The 19,613-nt window shown below is 49.9% G+C and overlaps 1 protein-coding gene across 8 annotated transcripts in view; it reads left to right on the top strand.

Annotated features, from left to right (window-relative positions):
• The window catches only part of Smg6 (SMG6 nonsense mediated mRNA decay factor), a 239,868-nt gene extending 220,301 nt beyond the window's left edge, over positions 1–19,567 (top strand). For 5 of the 8 annotated variants that reach the window (XM_004857170.4, XM_004857168.4, XM_004857167.4 and 2 more), the window contains 5 exons: positions 630–776; positions 10,799–10,952; positions 14,166–14,377; positions 14,670–14,751; positions 17,826–19,567. In XM_004857170.4, the coding sequence (XP_004857227.1) occupies positions 630–776; positions 10,799–10,952; positions 14,166–14,377; positions 14,670–14,751; positions 17,826–17,956 (726 nt within the window). In that variant the 3' untranslated portion in view covers positions 17,957–19,567. Of the gene's footprint in view, positions 1–629; positions 777–8,063; positions 10,776–10,798; positions 10,953–13,092; positions 13,300–14,165; positions 14,378–14,669; positions 14,752–17,825 lie in introns of those variants that run through there. The other 3 variants (XR_002386908.2, XM_004857169.4, XR_002386909.2) reach the window with 3 other exon arrangements.
• Positions 19,568–19,613: the final 46 nt, after the last annotated feature.

Here is a 19,613-nt window from a genome sequence, read left to right as displayed (position 1 = left end):
CCAGCCCCCTCCTACCCTGCCCAGGCCCTGGGAGGGCAGCTGAGCAAGGCCATGTCATGTGAATTCCTGTAATAAGGCCCAGCAGTCCCCACACCACCAGGCTGTGGTCTTAAAAAGAAACCAGGGCAAGGTCTGCTGAGCTACAGCATCTGCTTCTGACGCTGTCTGGGCCAAGGGAGCTTCCTTGCCTAACTCCCAGCTGTTGACCAGAGCTGAATCCTGTCAGGTCATTAGCATGAATTAGATTAAAATTGGGTGGTTTAACTTTCTCTGTTATTTACCCCTTGAATCATTTGTGACTTCAGAATGAAAATAGGCCCAACCTTTGACTATGAGTGTGTTCAGGGAAGAAAAAGGAGTGTGAGTACAAGCATGTAAGTGTACATGTGTGATTGTGAATGACTTAGGGTGTGCGTGTGTAAGTAAAGAGCCCTAGAGTGTGAAAAGGAGCAGTGAGGGAAAATATGACTACTCACCACTCCCCTTTTCCTGAATAAGGGAAGCACATACCATAGGACCCTTCTCAAGGAATGGTCCCAGTCAGCATGGAGTGGGGACTTTAAAGGAGAGAGGGTGGATTCATTAAGTCCGTGGGCTCACAGTCGCATGCTATATTTCACCACCCAAAGGAAGAAGACGTGGTGATTGAAGACTTTGAGGAAGATTCAGAGGGTGAAGGCAGCGGAGGCGAGGATGACATCAGGGAACTTCGGGCCAAGAAGTTGGCTCTAGCCAGGAAGATAGCCGAGCAGCAGCGTCGCCAAGAAAAGATCCAGGTGGGGACTGCCTGGGGAGGGCGGTTGACATCAGGGTGGTGGCTGTACAGGACATGAGGGGATATGGACAGGCAGTAGGAGCAAACAGGACTCTCTCAGCAAAAGTCTCACAGTGTTCTCTCCAGCTGTACCCCACCATTGTCTTACTCCACCATTACATTCTAATACTGTGTCTCTATCCCTGGCGTCTCCTTCATCACAGGCTCCAAAGCAAAGACTGAGTCTTCTTGGAGAATCTGAAGACTTCTCACTCTGTAAGGCTGTATCAAGGACACTGCACATAATCTTGCATGCAACCTCAGGGCTTCAGATTTCCCCTGTACCATACCAACATACTCATGGAGAGTACCTCTTCTCAGGAGGAAAGAGAGGGTACCATAGCTGCAAGCTAATAATGTGGGTTCCCATGTAATGGAAGAGCCCCTTCTGGACAAGGTACTCTCCACACCTTCCCAAAGAGAAGCTACCTCATCTCCAAGCAGGGGATTCCCCCACTCTCAGTCTTCTCAGGGGACCCAAACCTTCCCTTCCAGGAATTTTTTTTTTTTTGGTACTGGGGATCGAACTCGGGTCCTTGTACTTGCGCAGCAGACGGCGAAACCACTGAGCTAAATCCCTAGCCCATCCAGCAATTTTTTTTCTCTGTGGCTTTCCCAGGCCTTTCCCCTTGCACTATATGCCTACTTCTTATCTAGGGCTCAAAGCAGACAGGAAAGAGCCTCCCTTTAAAGACAGCTGTGTGCACTGGTAAGCATTAAGCCATCCTCCTCAGCATCTCTAGGGATACCTATTTTCAGCTCTCCCTTCAGCTGCCCCTCCTAGGCATGGTGTTTAGTGCAGGTGGCCCTACTCACTGCTTCCATGTCTTGACCGCCAACCCAGTAGTTGGAGAAACTTGTACCAGAAATCACCAAGGACCCATCTTGGACCCCAAAGCTCCCTTCCTCCAGTTTCCTTCCTCTTATAAGTACAAATGAATGACATTGTCTTCTCTGCTAACCAGACTACCACCCTCCTGAGCTTTCTCATCGCCCTTTTTTGTTTTGTTTTGTTTTGGTTTTTTTGGTCTCCATCCTTTTCTATTTTTTCTTAATCTCAGCAAGCTGAGTTGGTGTTTTGTAAGTGTTTGTATGTGGTGGCTTCACAGATGGTAACCAGTAGAGCATCATCTTAAACTTCATCTTGGCTATTTACCCCTCCTGTCCATTTTTTTTATCAGATCCTATCTATTCACTCATTTACTCCCTCTTCTCTGCCCTATTCCCATTGCCACTGCTTGCCTAGTTCAAAGGCTTGCTTTGATTGTGGCTCTCAAGGCCCTTGCATTGCACAGCTTCAGGGAAGGCCATTGACCGTAGCCTGTGAATGGCCCCTCCTAGAGTTGTGTAGTTCACAGTCTGACCATCTGGCTCCTGTTTCACCTTCCTACCTCCAGTGCGTTATTCTGTTCCCAAAAGAGCTACTTCCCTGCTCAGAAATCATTGATGCTTTTTCTTGGCTAGTAAAATAAAGTCTAATTTCTTCTGTGATATCGACGGCCCTCTGATATATTCCTTGACTGTTTCTCCAGCTTCTCCCATTGTCACATCCCCATGAGCCACTGCTGGCCATATGACCCCAGGCAAAGCCTGCTTCCTCATCTGTGAAACAAAAATTGTATAGCACCTGTCAGAGTTGCTAGAGGCCTCAGAATGAATGACAGTGTGAACTAAGTGGCCAACTAACTAGTCACTAAGGCCCTCCTGCTTGGGGGAGTAACACTAACTTTCCTCCCTGCTCACCACCCCTAGATGTGTGTTACCTTTTCCCATTCTCTGGTCTTTGTGATACTGTCCCTCAAACCAAACTACTCTTTTTCTGCTCCACATTTCCTGTTACCTGTTGAAATTCTATTCCTCCTTCAGTTGTCAAATGAAACTCCACCTCCTCAGTGAAGCCTTTCCTGATTCCCCCCAGGAGAAATTCATCTCTCTGTTCAGTGTTCCTGTAGTGTTGATTTATGTTTCATTTGAGGAACTGCTATCATGTCTCATATTACAGATATTTCAGGGGTTTCCCCACCACCACCATACTATGAACTCCTTGAGCTCAAGGACCATGTCTTCAGCTCATTTTAACAAGTGGTGTTCAGCATTAAACATGCTGGTGGCTGGGGGACACAGAAGTGAACAAAAATATCATATCCCAGAGTATACCATGTAGTAGAGGGGCCAGTCTTAAGCAAGTGATTAAATATGTGAGCAAGTGTTATTTTTTTTAAAAATACGGAATGCTGTGGAACCAAATGCTACATGGATCTATCCCTGTCCAGAGTTCTGTGTCCATGCTGGCCTCTCCAGCAACATCCAGTACCCTAATAATTGGAGGTCTAATGACTTCTAGTGCCCTGGGTGGCCCTATTCGGGAGGTCTGTTCCCCCCATCATCTCCTTCAGAGGAGGCTGCTTAGGCCTTGGCCTTAAGGGCCTGCTCTAAGCTGTTGAAGCATAGGTTGATGTGGCCCCTTTAAGAACAGGCCCCACATGCACTGCTGCTGGCGGCCCTGCCTCCTGTCAGCCTCTTTCCTCCAGCCTCACAGCCACAGGAGGATTTCTCAGCAGAGGAAAAATTCCCCCTTTTCCTCCCCCACCCCTTTAATGCCCGGGGCCCTTCACTTCCATAATTCTTCATTTTCCAGCCTTGAACGTAAGCCAGACACATCTGTCTGGCCATATGCGTGAACCCTGGAGTCTGTGCCGAGGTGGCTGTAAAACAGGGCCGGTGAAGGCCCTTCTGGGAGAGCACACACATGTGTGTGCCCTCGGGCCATTGGCTCCCTGCCCAGAACCACGGGGCTTCAGCGCGCCAAACCCATGTTAACCTTCTCCATTTTTCCTCTTTTTGTTTAATTTAAGGGGGGAAAATCCCAAGGAAAAGGTATAAATTGTCCTGGGAGTGGAGGAGAGGCTCCTAGCTAGAGAGGCCATTATTGTTGGCAGGTACCTGGGTCACACTAATACAATAAGGAAGAAAGGAGAATCAAAGATCGGAGAGATGGGCTGTAAATTACACTGCTCTAAACTCCACCAGTCTCCAGGGTGTTAACCTAGAGGTGTAAGGCAAGTCCCCACTTCCCAGCGCCTTTTACAGATGCAGCAAAACAGGAACCACACATGTTTGGGGAAGGGGATATGAAGATGGGGTTGAACAAAATCCCCTTGGCCCCCAAGGTGGCTATAAAGTCCAAGTGAGATCTGGGGCTGTAGCCACACCCCCACTTCCCTGCTCCCACCTAGACCCCTGGGTCTCAGCTCATCTGTGAGGATGGGGGAGGTAAGGCCTGGCCTCCCTCTAAAGTCTGTCCCTCCCTGCTTCCGGCGTTGCACAGAGGCTGGTGAATGGGGCCGACTGGAGGTCAGAAACGGGCCGTGGGGAGCTCTCGGGACCTGTGCAGCTGGAGCTGCAGCACCTAGGCAGGCCCCTAGATGTTGGGGGTGCCAAGTCCGCCTACCCGGGGCTTTGAGGCCACACTTTGCAGCTCAATCCAGACTTTTCCTTGTTGCCTGAGACAGCTCTCCGTATTGGGCTTGGTCCTGCTTACCATAGTGCTTTCCGCCTGAGTTCTTTTCATTCCCATTGCCTTCTTGGGAGGTGTCCAGAGACCAAAGCAGGGTACATGGTTTGTCTGGGAAATTGGTCAGAAGTGTTTCATTCCTAACCAGGCCCCCAGGGCCAAGTAGTCACTGAAAATCCTCCTCCAGGCATGAGGTGTGGCCTCTTGGCACCTAATACTGGCCCAGGCCTGTGAATCCCCCGCCTTCTCCCTGCCTCCATGAGTCTGTGCTGTGATTTGTGCTGCTGTCGGGCGGGGTCAGGTTTCCTGAGCAGTTGCAAACATCCCACCTGAAACATAACAGGCTCTTCCTCTGGCCACAGCTATTGTTTCCCTTTGCATTATGGCCACAGTCTTACTCTGTAGCCAGCAATGACATGTGTTCTGAAAATAGCTTCTCTCCCCTGTCCCCTTCCCGCCCACCCACCCTCCTGAAGATGCAGTCAGTCCTTTGTGGTGGCCCCAGGAGTTTTACTCTAAATATAGCCACAGTTCATTCACACTGCCACCCAGCTTGGGGGAGGGAGGGTATGTTGTGGAACAATGGGGTATGCACAGAGCCCCCCACACCTGTATGGAAAGCTAGCGGAAGGCAGACACTCAGCCCTGGCTCCTAGCTGTCGGAGGCAGGGTGGGAGCCAGCAAACTACCAGTCCAGGGGCACGTTCACGCCAGGGCAGGAAAGCACATCAGCCTGTGAAGCTGGGCACCACCCAAGCCCACTCCAACTTCTCCACATACCATGGTGCTGGGTCTCCTGTTTGCTCCAGCTGCTCCCACCTACCTCACTGGCTCCAGCAGCATCCAGTGTCCTGTCTTCCCTCATAGAATGCTCTGGCTATTGGCTGAAACACCCTTACACTGCTGCTTGAAGCAAGCTCAGAGATGTCATCCTTGGCTCTGCTACTCCCTCCCCATAGGAAAGGGAACACTTCTTTGGCTTTTTTCAGAACAAGCTTTATGTATTAAAATTGTATCAGAGTATCTTAAAGTACTCTTCAGCTCTGAGACTGTGATTTAGTTCATCAAACTCCTGTAATACATCAAGCTCTATAGGTATTATAAAAGAAATTCCCAAGTGGGCAGTTCTTTTTCAACACCTTACAATCTAGTTTGAAAATAAGATCACGCCTCATAAAACAAGAAATAGCAAGCAGGTTGTTACTTGCTCTTTTTTTTGGTACCGAGGATCAAACTTGGAACCTTGCGCTTGCAAGGCAGGCAGCGAAACCACTGAGCTAAATCCCCGGCCCGCAAGCAGGTTGTTACAATTTTTAAAAAGAAGGCAGGAGCTAGGCATGGTGGTATATGCCTTTAATCCCAGCACTCTGAGAAGCTGAGGCAGGAGATTTGAAAGTTGAAGCCGAGTTTAGGCAACTTAGCAACTTTGCAAAACTTTTTTTGTTGTTCTTTTTTTTGGTACCGGGGATCGAACTTGGGACTTGGTGCTTGCGCAGCAGGCGCCAGAACCACTGAGATAAATCCCTGGCCCTTTTGCAAAACTCTTGAAATAAAAAATTTTAAAAGAGCTAGGGATGTAGGTCAGTGTGCATTACCCCCCCACACACACACACAAAAGCAATACATGTTAAGCTTTATGGTACTTTTGGACATCCAGAAAAGGTATTCTAAGCAGCAGTTTTCCCATTAGCAGTGCATGCAAATGAAGATGTCTGCCAGGGATTTAGTTCAGTGGTTTCGCCGCCTGCTGCGCAAGCGCAAGGATCTGAGTTCGATCCCGGGTACCAAAAATGAAGATGCTAACACTGATACTCCCAGGGGAGTTCTGCCTGCTTTCTGTAACCAGTGCATTGTCTGCGCCCCTTGGTTTCTGCCTGTGATTATGTACCAACTATCCCTTTTCTTTTTAAAGGCCCCACCCTTTTTCTATTTATATTCACATAGCTTTTAAAAATCAATAGTATTAGGCTGGGGATTTAGCTCAGTGGTTCCACCACCTGCCTCCCAAGCGCAAGCTCCCAAATTTAATCCCTGGTACCAGAAAAAAAAAAATCAATAGCATTCCCCAGGTGCAGTGGCACACACTTACAAATCCCAACTACCAGGGAGGTTAAGACAGGAGGATTGCAGGTTCTAGAGCAGTCTGGGCAATGCAGGGATGCCCTGTCTTAGACAGATAGATAGATAGGAAGGAAGGATAATACTATGAACTTTTTTAAGAGGTAGAGTCTCCCTATATTGCCCTGGCTAGCCCTGGACTCTTGAGTTCAAACAATCCTCCTGCCTCAGCTTCCTGAATGGTTGGGCTATGGGTACATGCCACTGCACCTACCTACTATGAGTCACAAATAGAAATCAGTAGTTCTCTGTCCCACCCTCCCCATTCCCAGTGCTATCCCCTATTGGTTTTCTCAGATAGTTACCCTCCTAGATATATAGGAAGTGAAAGAGAGAATTAGGAAGAAAGGAAATTGATGTTTATTACTAATACGTGTGTCAGGCACTTAGCTAGGTACTTTCACATACAAGGTGAATGTGGAAATATACTATGTCACAAAACCTGATTTCTGGTGAAGACTTTGCTCTGCCAGAGGGGCCTAGGGATGCATGATTCTATCACCCTGTAGAGGGAAGGAAACAGTCACATTCCCTCTGGAGCCCCTGAGTAGAAGGAAAACCTAAAAAAGGCCTTTTCCTGGTCTGACCCTACTTCATGATCTGGGTTCTCTAAGCTGCACAACTTCTGTGTCAGCTCTTTGCATTGCTTTTATTTGTAATCCTCAATGTCTGAACTTTTAGTGGGTCAGCATTATAAAAATCATTCCTACTGCATAGAAAAGAGAACTTAACCTGTGAGGTCCTTCCTAAGGACCCAAGCCTATTAGCTTCCTCTTTAGGTATATATGTATGTATGTATGTATATCTTTCCCCAGTCTCTACCAGCTTGCTCCAGGAAGCTCCTATACCTCAGAGAAAGTTGGTTACTTGGCACCTTCCAGAAACAGAACTAAGTTCTTTCTCTCATTCTTTATACCAGTATGAGCCTTACTGCCACCAGTCTAATTTGGAGAGCCTGCACTTTCCTCAGGTTCCCAGTGCAGTCTGAGGACCAGAGTGTCCCAGGCTTAACTGCCATCAGAAGGATTCCTGTAGAACTCTCCTTCCGGGTCAGCACATTTGACTCCAGGCCAGGGGCAATCTGTCTGAATCTCAGCATTCCAATTGTGCCCCCCTCATTCCACCATAGGCTTGTGCAGCGTTTTGTGTTTTTTTTTTTGTGGTACCTGGGATTGAGCTCAGGACCTTGGGCTTGCAAGGCAGGCAGCGGAACCACTAAGCTAAATCCCCGGCCCTTGCAGCTTTTTACTCATACAAACAAAAATAAATCTCACTACCGGCCTCTGAACTCCACAGCAGCATGCTTCTCCCATCTTCCCAAGTGTCCTATGGCTATGAGTTGGGACTTGGCACTCTCCCCACAGACATCACTTTTTCACTCCCTGCGCATCCTGTGTCCTTCTTTCACCATGCAACCCAGAGGTTGGAATGGGACGTGACAGCCAGCACAGGCGCTGTGCACAGCTGCCAGGAATCTTGACGGGTAAAATCTGGAAAAGTTGGGAGGGCAATTGCTATCCACACGTAACACACAGACACAGACACACACACACAGACACACACACACACACACACACACACACACACACACACACACACACACACTCTCTCACTCAGTGCACCACTGAGAAAGAGCCGGAAATATGAATGTCCGTAGAAGAGTACCTGGGGACTCTCAAGCCCTCTTTGGTCTGCCATTCTTTTTAAGGGAACTGAGCCTGTCTCATGACCCAGGTATGACTTTCCCCAAGACCTACTTGTACCCCAGAAGAGGAGGTACAGCTTCATCTAACCTCCTGAGATTCTGTGAGGGCATGTGGAGAACAGGAAGCAGTTGTGTGGTGACTCACTGGGCAGAGCCAGGTTAAGGGAAGTTGTCTGCAGGCATCCCTTGGACCGGATGAGGGCAGCAGCCTAGCTTCCACCACCCACACACAGCTTGACCCTACCCCATCCCCAGGGAAGCCAGCAAGGTTGCCACCTTCCTAAGAGTCCCTGGCCAGTTCACCTTTCTGGCCACAAGCCAAAGTCTCAAGAACCCAGAGAAGTTAAAGCTTCCTTAGACTCTGCTCCTAGATTTTACTTCTGTCCTGTCATAAGAACACCCAAGTAGTCTTACTTTGCCCCAGCTGCCTGGTTTTAACAGCCCTCCTGCCTACTGCCAGCATAAAGGTAGGGCGATAGAAAATTTTAGGAGCTGTTTACACAGGGCAAAAAATGGCAGCCAGTTCCACTTCTTTCATGGAGTCGAACCAGGGCTGTTGTGTCATGTCTCAATGCAGGAATACAGATGTGAGAATAATGGCAAGTACTGAGCAAAGTTAGGATGTCAGTCCTTGTCACTACAGATGTCAGTGTCCTCCATCCTCCTCAAAACAGATGGTAATGCTTATTCTGTCCCCTTACCCAGAAAAACAGATTTAGGACCTAGGGAGGCAGAAAATGTCCTAGCAGCAGAAAAGCAATACAGTGAACGGAAGCCTGGGGAAAAAAAAAGGAGGAGGAATGTTAATGCTTCTCTGAAAGAAGGGCAATGAGTTGGTCACTAAACCTGAGCAGGATCATTTCCTGTTCTTCTGAACTGCCCAAGCCAAGATTGGTGGAGTGTGTGTCACCCTCTCCTTGGCAGCCCTCTGGGGAGGGGAGTTGACCCGAGTCCCTTGGGAAGGTGGCCTACAGCAATGGTACTTTCCCCTCATGGCGTGAGATCAGTAGGAAGACTTCAGCAGACTTCAGCAGCATTTCTCATGCTACCAGAGTCCCTTGGTCTATGCCTTCTACAGCTGTGGTGGCAGTGGCAGTAAGTTTACTCATAGGGAAAGGTCCCTGGCAGGTCACAGAGGAGCCACCCCCATCATTTGAAGACATGCCCTTTCAGTTTTACTGTCACTGTCAGTGAAGCCTGAGCAGCCTCCTCGCTGACTGTTTATGGGCACACCCGGCACCGTGGGCCCCAACTCAGTTGGCACGCACATATATTCTCCCAGCACCATACCCAAATCTGTGTCCATGTATTTGTGTGGCAGAAGGCCATGAGAGGGCATGAGGGTGCTGGCTCCTGCTAGCCTTCCCTGCCAGGTTTATGTTGGTCCCCATGGATTTTACTCAGGGAGCACAGCTGTCTTGGCAGGTACCAGATCAGTTTGCTTCTTGCCCATGATCCTCAGAAGAAACCTGTTGTGTAGTGACAGATATACCCAGAACCTAACCCAATAGCCTATTGCTGCACATGTAAGACTGTCAGATGTGAGAACATTGGGCTTTCACAGATGTGCATGGAGCTTCCCTGAGAGATGTGACAGCTATGGAACAGAAAGCCCTGGGCCCTGTATTTTCTGAGGGCTGAGGAGTGGTGCACAGACCATTGGTGCCACGTGCAATGATTTTAAGTGGTACCTGTGAGACACTTTTTTATTATGGCAATTCAGCTTGCACTGGTAAACATATGAGTAGGGTATCAATTCCCCGATATCAATGCTGAAAAAGGCTAAGGAACTTAAAGTCAATATAAAGAAAGACATGAAGTCAATGATAGTATCCCTTGTACAGGATTGTGGCAAAGGAGCAAAAGTAAAACAGAAAAAAGACGTATAGGAAGTACCACACCAGGCAAGGGAAGAGTGGTGACAACCGTTCTGATCAGCTCTTTGCACGTGTGAGTTTTGTCTTAACTCATCTCACTTGCATAGACTCCTGCTGCTGCAAAAGACTAGTTATTACTGGTCAGCTAATACCCATGTTTTTTACATTGCCTTGGGTTTAATTTTGGGTTTGTGTTTTTAGTGTGTTTGTTTGTTTGTTTAAATAGTGAGGTAAATTGAAATAACAGGTTCTATTAATAAATGCTGGATGTGTACAATCCCCACACTGAGGAAACTGAGGCAAGAGGATCACCTTGAGTTCGAGGCCAACCTGGACTCCATAGTGAGTTCAAGGCCAGCCTGAACTATATAACGAGACTCTGTCCCCCAAAAAAGATACTGATAAGTGCCTGGATTGAGAAGTACTTTTGTATATGCCACCTGGATAACTTATATGAAACCACTTTCATACCTAAGGAACTTAACTCTCCTCTCTTGATTTTTAGCCCAAATCCTACTTTCAGAAAACTTATTTTCAAGATTGTCAATATCTTTTCTCAGTCTTAGGCAGGATTTAGTGATTCCCCCATCTCATGGGCCATTTGGTCTGTGTTCTGCTCAAAGCTTTGCTGGGCCTCAGGCCCGCCAAGGAAGAGGTGCCTAGGAGCAGGATGCTGATGCTGATGCAGTGTCAGTCAGGGGCCCTGACTCCACCATTTGCTTGCTTGCTCATTTACTGTCTGGCTCCCTCACCATTCTGTGTCCCTATAGGCTGTCCTGGAGGACCAGAGTCAGATGAGGCAGATGGAGCTGGAGATCAGACCCTTGTTCCTCGTACCAGACACCAACGGCTTCATTGACCACCTGGCCAGTCTGGCACGGCTGCTGGAGAGCCGGAAGTACATCCTTGTGGTGCCCCTCATTGGTGAGCCCAGCAGGAGGGCAGAGCAGCCCTCCATGTGTTCAGCAACCCCCTCCACACGTGCCCCATGCCTAGGGCCAGCCAGGCAGAGCCCCGCTGTGCGCGTGTAAGACAGGATTTGCAGGGATGTAGGGAATGCGTGGGGCAAGGAAAATTGTTTAATAATCAAAGCAGTTCAAATTATTATGGCTGATCCATGGCTTAAACTGCTTGAGCAAATGGACTCCTGTGTCCCAGCAACCAGAGGCTGCATGAGCCCAGCCCTTGTTTTTATCCTTATAAAGCTTGCAGTAAAACAGCAAAGCTGGTTCCCGTTATTGGTAAACACTCAGCCCTGGCAGATAACGGCAGTGCTGCTGGGTGGTCTGGCAGGGAGGCTGGGAGGATTTTGAAGTGGTTAGATGCCTTTGGTCTGATTGTCTTGTAGCTTTTCATGATCGTTCTGTTGGTTCGAGGTAGCATTCTTTTAGCCAATGTCACCCTAAGGCCAGGCTGATGGGAGCCCTCCAAGAGCATGCCCTTGACTCATGCCTGTGGATTTCTACCTCTTGGATGCTTACCGCCATCTGGTCATTGGTGCTGGTACAGGATCAGCCTCTCAGGACCCAGTGAGCTTGCTTTTCCACCCTCTGGCCGAAGGAGGCCAGCTGGGCTGCCTCCAGGAGACAGACTGGGCACCCTCAATTCCTGGAGCTCTGTGGTGGGTCATCCTCAGAGTGGACTTTGGGCTCTGGGCTCTTGTCCAATATAGTTGATATAACTAATACAGCTGATGGCTATACTGTGGAGGCAAAGGGTCTGGGAGTTGATTGTGAAGCCCAGACTTTTAAATGTCCCCCTTCTCTGCAGCCACTTAGAATAAGTTTGAAAGTCCTGTCCTCTGGAAAAGCCACCAGACTGGCAGTCTGCCTGCCAAGCCACCTCTGACATCTATGCCAAGATGTTCTAGTGGGCCTTCCCTCCCAGTCCCAAATGTCTTAGTGCCAGATGGGGGTGGAAACAAAGGGCAGGAAACATCCACCCCTGCCGAGCCTGTAGAACCCTGGGGGGTTGTGGGAAACACGTTAGCACCACCTGAGAATGTTGGCGCTGAAGCAGCCCTCCTCCCTGCCTCCACCCTCCCAGTCTTCCTTCCCCCTCCCCATGTGGCCAGCCTGGCCAGAACCTTTTAAACCTGGGTCTTTAGACCTAAGGGAAGATTTTCTGTACTTCAGAAGAGAGCAAGTGCTGTCATTAAGGCAGAGCAGCAAGACTATCATGTTGTCCTCGCTTCCTGCTTCCATCCCTGGGTCCTGGGGTGGGCTACATTTCAGAATATGTCTCTGAACTCTGACCCAAGAGGTTTTCAAAGGAAAGGAAAAATGAACTTTTGTTTTTTTGCTGGATGGTCAGGAAAGATCCAACCAAGAGTGCTTGCTGACATCTCTGGAGCCCCCCTGAGATCCCAAAGGTGCCTCAGACACCTCCCCAGGGTAGCGAGGCTCTTAGTCACCAGCACCGATTGTGCCCCTATTGTGTGCTCAGACTCCTTATTCCCAAGAGATCCACCCCTTGCTCTGAGGAACTTGTAGTTTTACTAGAAAAATCCAAATTTGGTGGGGAGGGAACAGCAACAAAAAACTGAGGATACATACAGAGCAAAGTAGATGACCCTCAAGGGTACTCAGAACTGATAGCTCTGTTGTACACACAGGCCAGCCTCTTCGAAGAGGGACGTTCCTATTCACAAATGCTTTCCTTGATAGTCTCTGTCCTATGCCCAGAGCAGCAAAGGGTTAAGCTGACAGCCTTCCCTGCTTGTTTCTTGTGCTCTTTAACCTTCTCTGTGCTTCTTAGGCCTGACCCCAACATTGAGAAGTCCCGCCTGGTGCAGAAGCACAAACAAGCTTCTCCTTTGAAGCCTGTTTAGTTTGGAAGCAGGAAAGCAGATTTTGGGATAGAATACCAGTTTTTCCTGTTTGATGTTCTGTTTGCTGTACCATCCACCCATCTACCATTATTTCCCTAGCCTCAGCCATGTATTGTGTGGACATGGCAGCCTCAGGTTACTGATAGTATGGGCATCGTGTGTGTGTGCATATGTGTGTGTGTGTGTGTGTATTCTCACATGAACCCTTTCCAGAAAATGTCTCTGAATACCCAGACAATGAGTGCCAGGCTCACCATGGAACAGCATGCTCATGTCGCTTCCCCAAGCCATGAATCATTGTACTAAGAAGAGGCCTCAGACCCCAAACTCTCCCGGAGCCCCCAAGGAGTGCATATTTCCCACTTGACCTCAGGCTTTTGGCTGGAATTTTGGAAAGAATCTTCACCAGAAAATGAAGCCGTGTCCCAGACACATAAGCAGGCAAGCACACACACACACACACACACACACACACACACACACACACGTGTAGTATCAGTGAGGTAATGTGCCAAGGATATGTTTTTGAGGAATACCAGGGCCCTTGCAAGTAAAGCTATGACTGCCCTTCCTCTGTGGTGACTTCCCTGCACTCTGCCAGAGGGGTTGGCTGGAGGACTTTGGCCTCTACTTGATTGGAAGCCCAAGTAGCTGAGGAAGAGTGCCTCACTTTCCCTGTAGCTGCCACGTATTCTTGCCTCTCCTGAGGAAGCTTTTTATTCTATTTATTTATTTGGGGGGGGGGCTACCGGGGATCGAACTTGGGTCCTTGCAGTTGCAGGGCAGGCGGTGGAACCACTGAGCTAAATCCCCAGCCCAAGGAAGCTTTTAAATCTGATCTTGTAACTAAGAAATGCAGTAGAGGGGCCAGGTGTATCTGAGTACAACTGCTCCAGAAAATCCTGTAAGTTCCTCCCAGCAGGAAGGCAGAGCCCAAAGGAAGAGGTAGAAAGGGGATAGGACAGTGAGAAATTCTGGGACTCTTCCTAGCCAGGCACAGTGACACACACCTGTAATCCCAGCACTCTAGGAGGCTGAAGCAGGAAGATCACAAATTGGAGCCCAACATGGGCAAGTTAGTCAATTATCAAGACACTCAGAATAATAGTTGGGGATATAGCTCAGTACAAAGACCCTGAGTTTAACCCCAGTGCCACCCCCCTCAAAAGAAAAAACTCATGTAGGGAAGAAGTCCTCTGTAGTCTGAAAGGGCCTGGCTGGGACAATCAGTAGATAGATGCCTAAGATAAAGGCAGAAATAATTGCTGATTGCTGAGACTAATACTGTGTGGGCTTTGTCTCATCAGTGATCAATGAGCTGGATGGCCTGGCCAAGGGGCAGGAGACAGACCACCGGGCTGGGGGCTATGCCCGTGTGGTCCAAGAAAAGGCCCGGAAATCCATCGAGTTCCTTGAGCGACGATTCGAGAGTCGGGACTCTTGCCTGCGGGCCCTCACTAGCCGGGGCAATGAACTTGAATCCATCGCCTTCCGCAGTGAGGACATCACTGGCCAGCTGGTGAGACCCCAGCAGGAAAGGAAAACCCACAGTCAACTGTCAGAACGGGCTCTCCAGGAAGGAGAGTCTAAAGGAAACCCTGATGGTCTGGGATGCTGAGAGGGCAGCCACAATTAGGGCCCAGGACGGGGGAGGGCCTTGTCTCCTAGATCACATAGCACAGCTAGACCTGGCCAAGCAGGGCAGAGTATGCATGGGAGGGACCTGGGACATGGTCCTGGAAGTACACTTCTGCCTCCTCCACATGGCGCCCCCTCCTGCCCAGTATGCTTCTCACACTGTCTTCCTCCAGGGTAACAATGATGACCTGATCCTCTCCTGTTGCCTCCACTACTGCAAAGACAAAGCTAAGGACTTCATGCCCACCAGCAAAGGTACAGCATGGCTTCTGCCTCAGATTTTGCATCCCTTACCCATCATTGTACCCATCCTCAGCCCCTGAGAAGGGTCCCTCTGCTCACTGACCTGGAAGAACCATGCAAACCTAAGCCAGCCCATTTCCTGCCCTTCCAGAAGTCAGACCTCCCGGTCGCAGCTCCCTCATCCCCAGGGAATGTCAGGTGGATCCTGGGCCAACTAGGGATGAGCCTAGCCCAGGAAGCCCAGCTCTAAGCAGCGAGCTTTCCCATTGGTCTGCAACTACTTTTGGGGGGAGGGGGGCATTACTTTTTTTTTCTGAGTTCCCTCTGACAGCAAGAATATCATGTAGTTCAGTGTAGCTGTTCTGGCTGTGGTCGCCTGAGCCCAGCCCTCTGCACCTCTGAAGAGCACAGCCCCCAGTGGGCACACTCCCTTTTCTTGGCCATGCTCATCTTCTTAGAATGTTTACCCTCTATCTGGGCTGGGGCCAAAGTACTTCCTCAGCAAGGATTAGCCTTTCTCCCTGGTCTCTATGATCATGAGCTGTAGCACTTTGCAGGCTGGCTAGAGTTGGGAGGTAGGTGAGAACTTACAGCTGAGCCCGTAGCCCAGTTTTCAGGAATTCTTTGGTGAGCAGTTTCATCTTTGGGCCAGAGGCCCACCCTAGGGCTCTCTTCCAAGTGCCTGACCACCTCACCCTTGACCCTGAGCTTCCTTCCTGCACAGCCCCGCAGGGTCAGTGACATTCAGGGGTTTTCTGCTCCTGGCTCCAGATTTCAACATTTCTTCTTTTGGAAGGGATTCCTAGCACCTCCTAGCTCATTGTCATCTGCAGAGCTGGTAATTCTCACCATTTGGTTTCTGTCTACATTTATGTAGTCTCCTCATTTTTTTCCCGTCTCTGTCACCCGTCTATCTTCTCTGTTCATTCTCCGAGCCCTGGCTTTTGCACTGCTCTAGGGATTGTCTTCTCTCCTCCCTCTCCTCCCGCCCATGTTAGTGCAGCCCTCATTCCTCTCTGAGTCTCCATACCAGAAGCTAGCCATGATCCCATAACTGCTGTTCCTCAAAGGAATCATGCCACATGGCTTGCATGTCCTGTCCCGAAGGGCCAGGTCTGGAATGTTCAAGTGATAAAAAGGAGTTCTGGCTGAGCCAGAGGAGCTTGTGCCCTGCCCCAGGGCAGTTTCCTAGATGGGTACCTCCTAAGTGAGATAGGCAGGATTTCGGAAGGCCTTGTTGGGAAGTGTGGTTCATGCACTGGTCACCCTCAGGACGGTTCCTTAGGACAGATGCATTTTGACTTTGGCCCTGCTAGTCCCTCTACCCACCCCCTCTTCACCCCAAACAGCCTGCAGGAACCCACTGCCATCCTGAGGACCGCCCCTATCAGAATTACATCAGCAACGGCTGGTGTAATCAAACCTCATTTGTCAGTGAGAATTCTTAGCAGATTAACTTGTCAGATTCACAGAGAAACCGTCACCAAATGTTTATATGTAAACGATGTTGAATTTTAAAATCATGTGGATTATGGCGGATGGGGCCTGACAAGATGACAGTTTCTGGTTTCTAACAAAGTGAAGTTACCAGTGTCAAAACAGAGGATGTTTATTGTTAAAAATGTCTCAAAGTATCCACAGAAACCCCTGCAGACCCCTGCCAGCAACACTGGGCCTCGGTTGGCTGACCTAAGGCCGGCAACTCTCCTGATCTGAGGCCCAGGGCAGGAGTGATGGGACTGCAGACAGACCCAGACAGCTAGCCGGGAGCCCCACCTAGCACCACATACCACCACCCACCCCACACTCACACTCCCAGAGGGGCCAGGCCCAGGCAGTGGAGGGGATCTCAGCAGCCCCTTCCCTTAGTCACCACCTTCTTCCTCTGCCCACCCAGCCTCTTGACTCTAGCACAACCTCTTCCCCCTATTGCTTTCTCTTACCACCATCAACCCCATGAGCCTCTCCCCTCCCTCATCCCCCAGGCTCCACCCAAGGCTGAAAGCCAGTTTTTACCCTCCCTGCCTGGAGCGGGCAAGCTGAAACCACTCAGGTCAGACATGGATGTTTGCAATCCTCTGTCCCCACCAGCCCACGCAGTCTGTGAGCACAGCAGGACATTTCTTGTGCCTGGCTGTCTGCTGGACCTCCGCCAGGAAATGCCCAGCCTGGGCCTGAGGAGTGGGTTTGCCAAGGTGGGGGTCACCTGTGTGAGTGCTTGGCCCACTTATGTTCTTTCCAGTACATTAAAGGTTAGAGAAGGAAAGAGAGATAACAGATTGTGCTAAAACGGTCATCTAAAAAGAATGAAGGCTATCTGTGCTGATATAGAAAGACCTTTTAAGCATATAAAATGTGGCTAGTATGATTTCAGTGTTGTAAGAAAAAAAGCTAAGATACAGATACGGATACACAAGTGTATGTACTTGTAAATGTGCATAAAGATATCTTGAAGGCTACCCTCTGTGGGGTACAAGACAGCTAGGAAGATAATCTCAACTCTGCTTTTCCTTTTTACCCTTCTGTACTGTTGTTAGATGTGCATAAATTACTTTAGTAGAGAAAAATCAGTTGCGCATAGCTGCAGGGCTCCCTTGGCATGGTTCTGTCAAGGACCCCTGCCTGTCTCATCTTGCCTCAGACCTCTGTTGAGCTGACCCCTCTCCCTGTACTTGGGAGTCCTGTATCTGTTTTCTATTAATCTTTGGTCTTCTACCCCGAGATGCATAAAGCATCAGTCTTATGGCCCTAAAAGGAGAAAATGTGCAAAAAAAGAGAAGGTATTTTGAATCCAGGACCAGCCATGCAGTCAGGAGTAGACAGCAAGGGGCTTCTGCTCCCTCAGTTTCCTAGGAAACTGGTCTTGAGTACCTCTCAGGCACAGGCAGAACAGAGTCCTGTGCAGGAGGCACAGAGCAGAAGTACAGCCATGAGGCCATGCATGGTCCTCTCTAACCCTAGGCTCAGAGTCTGCATTTTGGAGAGAAAAAGTTTGTCTTGCCCCCTCCAGAACCACATTCCCTTTGAGGAGAATGCCTGTCCCCAACCTCCCATCCTCAGTTAAGCCCTTTCTTATGTACTGACAGAGGAGCCAATCCGTCTACTGCGGGAGGTGGTGCTGCTGACTGATGACCGGAACCTGCGTGTGAAGGCACTTACGAGGAATGTGCCTGTACGGGACATCCCAGCCTTCCTTACGTGGGCCCAGGTGGGCTGAGGGGACCACACCGGGGCCCACCCCAATGGAACCGTTCCGGAGAGGCCACCAGGCACCAAGTGTAGCACAGAAGATGACCACGTGCCTGAGCCACCAATCCACCCCGACAATAAACCATCCTCTTCCAACCCACACTGTGGCCGTGCTGTGGGGGAGCTGCTCCTCACACAGCCCCTCCCAAGGGTTGGTGGAAGCTGCTGGGACCCTCCTAAGCTGCCAAGATTTAGTGGGGAGGTGGCTAGCTACAGCAACAACAGGTGGGCAAGCCAAATAGGCTGCCCGTGCCTCAGCCTTTTTCCCTTCCAGTCTTAATTCCAGGGATGGGAAGGCTTGCTCACCCAGGGACCCCACTGGTTTCTCCGATGGTGGTAAGGCAGGGGTTTTAGTGTTTCCTTCAGATGCAGGCAAAATTACAGGTCCCTTTCATCTGTAGAACCTCTGACCTAAATGTGACTGAGAGGCTTTGGCTACGTCATGAAGGGTGTCCAGGGAGTGTCTCCAGCTCCCTGAGGCTTGGATTCCCCCATGGACCCAAGTTGGGTTCTGGACAACATGTCCGTAACAGCAGCCCCAGGCCCCCACCTCTTCTGCCCTCACCCCAAACACACCCATCTTGCTGTTCCTCTTCCTGTCCACATCAATCTGGGCCCCTTGCACTTTGCCCCTTGTTTGCCCTTAGACAGTCATGGGCCTACAGGGATGAGACATCTGGTCTCAGACCTGTGCTTCCTGGGTGGCCGCCTCCTGCTCCCACTCTCATTTGCCTTCCTTTTGCTGTAGTTCCCTCTTTCAGAAATTTTCTGACTCTTCTTATTACCACCACCCTTGCCTACCCAGAGCATCCCCTCATCCTCTTTCCCTTTCTTTTTAGTCCCTTTTACCCTCCCAGCCTCCTAACTTCCTCACCTCAGTTCCTTGTCATGGGAGTTCTCTGCCACCTGCTGCAGGAACCTAATAAAGCTTTCCCATTTACCATTGCTTCCTAGGCCTCTGTGTTCTAGGATCCAGGCTGGTACAGCCCAGCCTGTGAGTGGGATGGTCAGTGCCTGGAGGAGCATTACGCATCCCAAACCATTTACCTTGTTTCCAGCTTTGCCCTCCACTTCCGAGAACTAGCACAGGGGCCCTTTAGCTTTGAAGTTTTTTGTTGCCTCTTTAGCTGGTACCCATGTGCACACCTTCACTCAAGAGGCTTTCTACAATGAACGAGTTGCTCCAACCCAGGGAGGAGGAGGTAGGGGAAAAAAGGGTCGGTCAGGTGACGGGGTGGTAAATCTTAATGGGACCAGTAGGGGAAGCTCCCCAGCCCGCTGCATGACTGTACAACCTGCCCAGAGCATGGGCATATGCTGTGCCCTCCCAGAGGCCCAAGACTATGCCAGTCGGAGGGGAGCTGCACAGGAGACCCAAGGCCAGTGGCTTGGGGGGTGTGAATCCCTCAGGGCCTCAGAACTCGGGACACTGGGCCCCTGGGAGTACAAGGCCCTGGCTCTCCCTTGAATCTTCTCCCTGGCTCAGGCCAGTGACTGGGTGGGTGGGAGACCCCTCTCTTCTCTGTCCCATTTACAGCACTGGTTTTGTTTCCTTAATAAATCTTTAGTTATGAAATGACCTGACCTCTTGTGGATCTGTTTCTGGGATCAGGGAAGGCAGACAG

The sequence above is a fragment of the Heterocephalus glaber genome, unplaced genomic scaffold, assembly GCF_053883595.1.
Source record: "Heterocephalus glaber isolate CG9 unplaced genomic scaffold, H.glaber_assembly_v1.0 deba00001564, whole genome shotgun sequence".
In the NCBI taxonomy this organism is placed as follows: domain Eukaryota; kingdom Metazoa; phylum Chordata; class Mammalia; order Rodentia; family Bathyergidae; genus Heterocephalus; species Heterocephalus glaber.
The sequence above is the reverse complement of the archived record's forward strand: the minus strand, read 5'-3'. Positions and strand labels throughout refer to the sequence as shown.